The 6,733-nt window shown below is 42.4% G+C and overlaps 1 protein-coding gene across 1 annotated transcript; it reads right to left on the bottom strand.

Moving 5' to 3' along the window:
• Positions 1 to 3,010: 3,010 nt before the first annotated feature.
• LOC147081750 (ferritin heavy chain, oocyte isoform-like) lies at positions 3,011 to 6,049 on the bottom strand. The gene is made up of 4 exons (XM_085980721.1): positions 5,895 to 6,049; positions 5,024 to 5,170; positions 4,137 to 4,262; positions 3,011 to 3,302 (listed from the first exon to the last, which is right to left on the bottom strand). Exons 1-4 carry the CDS (start codon positions 5,994 to 5,996, stop codon positions 3,156 to 3,158), a joined length of 522 nt encoding a protein of 173 aa, XP_085836847.1. The 5' UTR covers positions 5,997 to 6,049; the 3' UTR covers positions 3,011 to 3,155.
• Positions 6,050 to 6,733: the final 684 nt, after the last annotated feature.

The raw sequence follows: 6,733 nt of genomic DNA, 5'->3' as shown, positions 1-6,733 counted from the left end.
ACTATTGTATGTAGCCGTTTACCTTTAAGAGAACTATTTTAGGTGTGGCACTACTTTATCTTGGCTGCTGTATACTGTAATACCGACGGTGACCACACCGGTATATAAGTGCTGTGGCAGAACTTATTGGGCAGATTCGCCCTGACCTTCGAATAGTAAAGTCCTGTTTAAGTTACTCTTGTAGTCTGTGTATTACTTTGCTATACAACCCACAGACTTTACATCTGTGCTTTCAGTTTCAGATCAGTCAAAAAGCTATCAAAAGTCTCATTTTGCTGCTGTGTCCGAGAACGGAAGATGTACCTCTCGTAGGTTTCATTCTTTTTGGGAGAACAATGTGTATCAAACTTCTTTAGCGCATCGTCTAATTTTTCTCTGTTCTCCTCTGGATTAAATACAAATGTATTAAATACCTCTATCGCCTGTGGGCCTGCAACCATGAGCAGCAATGCTATTTTCCTTGTGCCTGGCTTCGTACCGTACCCGATGGCAGCAATGTAGAGTTCGAATTGTTGTTTAAAAGTCTGCCAATTGTAGTCGACATTTCCTGTGAGTTTCAAATGCTCTGGTGGCTTCAAATTCTCCATGTCGCGTTGCACAATATTCAGCAGATCTTACCAATCCTGGTACCATGTTATGTTCATTAATAACTAGTCGTTTTTATTAAGAACAGCTAGCTTTTGCTGGACACTTTATTGAGCACATGTGGACTAGGTACAGTATCTGTAGAGGCCTCCAGCTTGACTGCTGCCTTGTGGGTAGCCTAGTGCATCGTGGGTTGCCCACTCTTATATACAGACAGCACCACCTAGAGTACCATTCCAGAATGACAGGTTACTGATCATTACAAAAACCTCCAGAACAGAGAAGAGTGAATTACATAAACCATACAACACAGAAATAGGATGTTTGGCCCAACTCTCTTCCGCAAACAGCAGTTGATGCTCGGTCAAGTGTTAATTTTAAATCTGAGATTAATAGATTTTTGTTAACCAAAGGTATTAAGGGATATGGGGCAAAGGCGGGTATATGGAGTGAGGTCACAGATCAGCCATGATCTCAATGAACGGAGGAACATGTTCGAGGGGCTCAATGGCCGCCTCCTGTTCCTATCCAGCTCATGTTGTTTATTCTCTACACAAGCAGTGGTCCCTAATCCCATGTGGCTGCCCTGTTCCTATACCATGGCATCTAATCTCGTTTAGGTACATCATTGGAGAGAGGTTTAGTTGTAACTACAGTGGTGTTTGAACTTGGCTCCCACCAGCAGTAAAAGTGAAGGTGGTCTCCCCAGAGTGTCAGAACAATCATGGGTGTGCAAGACACGTGACGCATCAATCGGCTGAGGCATTACAAATGTCCAAAGAGCTTTCATTTCCCTTGTGGTGTGGAAAACCAATGGATTTTCCAGTTTAACTCCTAGAAACAGTCCAGCCAACATTTTATTATGAATCAGTCTATCCATGTATACTCGCTCAGTGCTGGAGAGAATATTTAAAGGGCCCTTGTGGCTTGGTATTTTCAAATGGAATTCATTCATTCCCTTTAGATGAACTATTTTTGAACAGCTTTAATGGATGTTTAATTTGTGGATTCTTCAGGAACACTCAGAAATCACCGCACACTTTGTGGGTTAAGGGCAGTCTTTTGGAACAGTTGTGGCCATTAGCGATATACCGAATGAATTAGCGAAAATAATCTAGCTACTATTTGATCAGAATTAGCTAGTGGATCCCTACTGTCTTGTTTTGCACACTTTGTACAAAAATAATAAATTGCAGGACAACGGATTATTACAATTTAAACTCTTTTAATGAAGCATCAAGTCTGTAAGCTGTCTCAATCAATACAGCACCGTGTGGACAAGATGGAGTTCGGACCCCTGGGTCTTCTAAACAATAGCAGTCCTTACAGATGCCTGCAGGCCAATGACAACGCAACATGTGATCACTTGAATACAATAGGTATTACTTTGATGCCTGCGGGCCAATGATAATTCAGTATGCAAATGTTACACCTACAACAATGCTGCTGCAATAGAAAGTAAGTTAGTTTTTGGTAGAAAAATCATTGGCTTGAATAGGATTTATATGATTGTGGCAGAGACCACATAGGGACAGTAATACAATTCACTATGTATAGGCAATGTTATCGCTCCACGTTATGTACGGAACTTGGTTGGGTTATCGGAGCAGGGTCCCTTTTAGAGTCGTCGATTGTGAGTCGATGTCATAGCCCTGCGACGAGGCCGAGTCCCTCAGTCCATGCGGAGAGTTAATAAAGCTAACACGTGTTTTTCTTTGCTGCTATGAAAGTCTCGCACTCTATTTCCAGTGACTCCTACATGATTACTGATTTAGCTTCACTTTACCCAACACCAACAAACTCCCCGTAGGACACACTACTGCTCGATTCAGACTAGTGCTTTACTTAATCCCAGACATCAAGTATTGCCGTCGGTGGGGCTAGAAAAAGAAAGTAACCTGGAAAAGAAAGAGAATGATAAACAGAAATGATCCTGCCCAAATGGAAGTTTCTAAGATGGCCAACGCTGTACTGTGTACACATGTCACACAGCTTTGGCAATCTAGTGCGTGACTTGTGCCATCAGTCAAATGTAAAGACAGCTCAATAGCAGATCATTCCCCCACCTTTACAGGAAAAAGTCTGAAGCAAGACACCAGGCATGTACTCTCCCTTCTCCTGACTGAAGAGTCACTACTGTCAGCACTAATTCAACCCCCTTCACCCTTGCCCATTTCTTTGTTTTAAACCACCACAGCTTAATGACTGTTTGCTGGCAGATGTTATAAAAAACCCTTTTCAGCAGGAACTGTTACCGAGAGCTCAGAAAACCATTAGAATCCTCTCCAGTGATGATTTGAAGATGTGGGCACAGCCATCCTGGGAGTGACTTCTGTATTTTTAACTTGGATCATATTACACAGCTGTGTATTGTGCAGTGGGATCTTAACCAGATCAGCTATTTAATTAAACAAAGACAAACCAGTTCAATGATGAATAACCTTTATTTCCATGTACTGTGACAGTTAGATGAGAAAACTGGGAAATAATGACAACCAAAGTATTCACCACCAGAAGTTGGTCACACTTCATTTCCAACCTGTATAGAACTAATGGTTCAAGAATCCCATTCAACTCAGGCTGTGCTTGTCAAACAGGTACTCTCCCATGCCATTCTCAGGGGCTCCCAGTCTCTTCAAGTTGGTGATGTGATCTCCAAGCTTCTTGATCATCTTCACTTGCTCATCCAAGTAGTGGGTCTCCAGGAAGTCACACAACTGAAAGTGAAAAACAAAGCACAATTAGCTCAGAGGAGACATCATCAAAGGCCTTCTGAGCTTCACCGCCCATGGAGATGGTCCTTTATCTTCTACTGGATGGGGTAACTGGTACAAGTGCTGCAGAGAAATAGGTGGATTGGATGTCAGATTAGATTTACTCCAGGAGTAATGCATTTACCAATTTAAAATTGGAAAGCAGAACCCCCTTCAGTTACAACTTATCCTTTGCTGTCCCAATTTCAATCTGCTTTATGCACTGGCCTCATCTCAGTGAGATCCTGATGTTGAAGTCTTTTGTGAAAGATCATCAGAAAGCTATTGGGCATGGAGATATTGCTAAAGATCAGTGATCAGATTAAGCTCCCCAGATAGCCTTCAACTCACCCAAAACATGGCAAGTGTCAGCCATGGCTTACTGGTACCACTGCCAGTCAGAAGGCCCTGGGTTGTCCCATTTCAGAGAATTGAGTGAAAACCAACACTTCACTGCAGTACTGAGGGAGAGCTGCAATGTCAGAGGTATTGTCTTTTGGATAAAACAGTACACAAGGTCTTGTCTGCCCACATGGTACTATTTCAAAGAAAAAAAACTGCAATGTCAGTGTCCTGGCCAATATTGATCACTAACCAACTTAATAAAACAGACTATCTGGTGATTTCTCTCATTTCTGCAGCAGGATCTTGGTGTGCAGATTGACTGCCATGTTGCAAACATTACAATAATGACACTTCAAGAAGTACTGAATTGGCTGTAGTGTTTTTGGACACCGACGACAAGGAAGGCACTGTAGATATGCAAATCTTTCTTTAAATGAGACATTAGGAACTTACATGAGGGTCAGTGTTCCCAGTGGAGAGTTGGTGTAGATCCAACAGACTCTGGTTGACATCCTTCTCCAGCTGCAGAGCTCTCTGCATCACCACTAGGCCATTGCTCCACTCATCCTGCTCTGGTTTCTGAGAGTTTGTAGGGGTGGGGTATAGAGTAACATTGGAAGAAATTAGTTAACAGACTTGAACATTTCAGGAGTTAGTCAGATCACAACTCAATGTCATTCTTGATATTCTAAGCCAGGATTTTAACCAGACAGTTCATCAAGAATTCTCTTTGGAATGAGTTATTTGACTTGAAATCACAGCACTATAGGCTCTAAAGTGAGATCACCTAAAATGGAGCACAATATTCCAAATGAGGTCTATCTAGCAGTAATTGCAGTAACACTTCCTTGCTTTCTATTCTATGCCAGAACATGAAGCCCACCTTTCAATCAGCCTTTTGTCTCTGCAAGCTAGCTTCTAAATGACATCTGTACTGGGACACACCCCAAATCCCTACACTCTTACATCTGATGTGAACATCAACCACTTCCTTCCAGTCAACCCCCTAGCCAGTCTCCAATTTTGCCCTGGAGCTCACTATAGACCCTAGCTCAGCAGATCACTATTTGCACATTTAGATCATATGCACTAGTCACCATCCAGTGGTCTATTTTATACCAACTGCCTCCTACTCCACCCAGTTTTATTGGGGTCACAAGGTTGCTTCTAATGCACTTCCAATTTCTGCCAGCAATCTCCTGCCTTCTGAAAATCCATGCATACAACAATCATTGAGCCTCCTCTTGGAACAACTTCCATGACTCAGATAATCTAGTATGAGGTAACTAGCCTACTTTTCACAAAACCATGGCAATTCTTCAAAGTTTGCTGAATCTAACCTTGACATCCTCCAGGACAACACGCCCCCCACGCATATTCTGGAATTTCAGCAGTTTCTCAGCATGCTCACGTTCCTCATGTGACTGCTCCTTGAAGAACTCGGCAAAGTGACGCAGGGCAACATCATCCCGGTCAAAGTAATACGACTGCAGGTAGAGAGAAAAATGGAAAAGAGAGACAATTGAAATCTAGATCTGATCCATGGCCAACTCAAATGGTAGCAACACCAATACTTTCCAAATCCTTTTTGAATATGTTGGAAGCTCCTCATTGAAGTAGCTCAACAGAATAGGAGGTTATGTTACTAGAAAATATTAGCGAGCTTTAATGCTTTTTGGAATAAAGCTCTCAACTACACTTGGTCAAAATATCTGTGGTATCTTCTTTTGTTCCCAGATGAAAGTCTAAAAGCAGAGAAGGAAAAGAGCCAAATCTTTAAAATTAAATAGTTTAACACCATCCTCAGGTGAGAAAGACTAACAGGATTCACTCAATTAGAGGGGGATAAAAACTGGCCAGAACCAGCCAATGTTTCACTAACTAGTCACCCAATTCAATCTAATTGTTGCCATCCAAGTTGGAAGTTGACTAGTTTTAGTGAATCTTCAAGATGAACCCTCCATTACAAACTTGATGAAACCCTGGAGTTAGTTTCAAATATAAACACATCAGAATAGGACAGAGCTATTACAGAGCAGGAAAGAGTCCTTCTGCAAGATCACTGTCTTAAGAGCATTCACTGGATTAAGACTGGGGAGGGCTATAGAGAGACCCTCTAAAGCCCATTCATTGACCTAGAGAAATTCTACCTGCTTAGAATAAAATAACAGCCTTAATTTTGAAATAGGACCCCAAAAATACAAAACTCACCATGGAGAGATAAACATAGGAGGAATAGAGCTCCATGTTGATCTGCTTGTTGACAGCATCCTCACAGTCCTTGTGATAGTTCTGACGCACTTGGGAGGCCATCTTAACTCTTCCTGTTGCAAAGCACTGAGCTCAAACTCCACTGTAGTAACAACCTAACCTCTACCCTCACAAGCTCCTGCATTTCAACAGGGTCTGGCATGATCAATGATGATTGACAATCCCTGTGAGCCAGTCAGGATCTTCCATCAATCCAGGCACCAATTAACAAAGGAAAGGGGGCGGTGTGTGATACCCAGAGCCAATCAGAGCTTTGGAATACAGAGGTTTGGATGATTATTCTGTGATGTCATTGCTGTTGGTTTCTTTGACTTTCCTCAAACTGAATTTGAAAGCGTCTCTGTTCTCAGAATCAGAGTTTCACAACATATCTCAAAGAGCTCGATGAAATTCCACCCTACAGATGGTGTCGAGCACAGCCGGCTCTAAGTTAACCCGTCTCTCGGAGAATTGATGGGCATCTCGGTGGCTCCAGAATGAGTCCGTGATACCAAGGTTCACAATGTTGACCACAATAGATTGAAAGAGACTGACCTACACCAGTCAGTCTGCAGTGGATCTGCAAAGCAGCCCACAACGAGTTGGGGAAATGGAAAGTGGATCAGTGGGGAGCTTCAGACAGAATCTGTTGCTCCGTCACTGTAAAGTGCGATGTGGACTTTTATCCCCATGAAATTTAAGAGCTGTAAAGTCCTGTGGTTAGTTTGCACTGTTTCCTCATCTCCTGCAAACCCCGGGTCTGTTTTGAGGAATGGTTTTATACCAGAAAGGTCAAGTGT

Source organism: Somniosus microcephalus, unplaced genomic scaffold (assembly GCF_052327205.1).
Source record: "Somniosus microcephalus isolate GS21.2 unplaced genomic scaffold, FLI_Smic_1.0 scaffold440, whole genome shotgun sequence".
NCBI lineage: Eukaryota > Metazoa > Chordata > Chondrichthyes > Squaliformes > Somniosidae > Somniosus > Somniosus microcephalus.
Note: the sequence above shows the minus strand (reverse complement) of the source record. Positions and strands in the feature narration are given on the sequence as shown.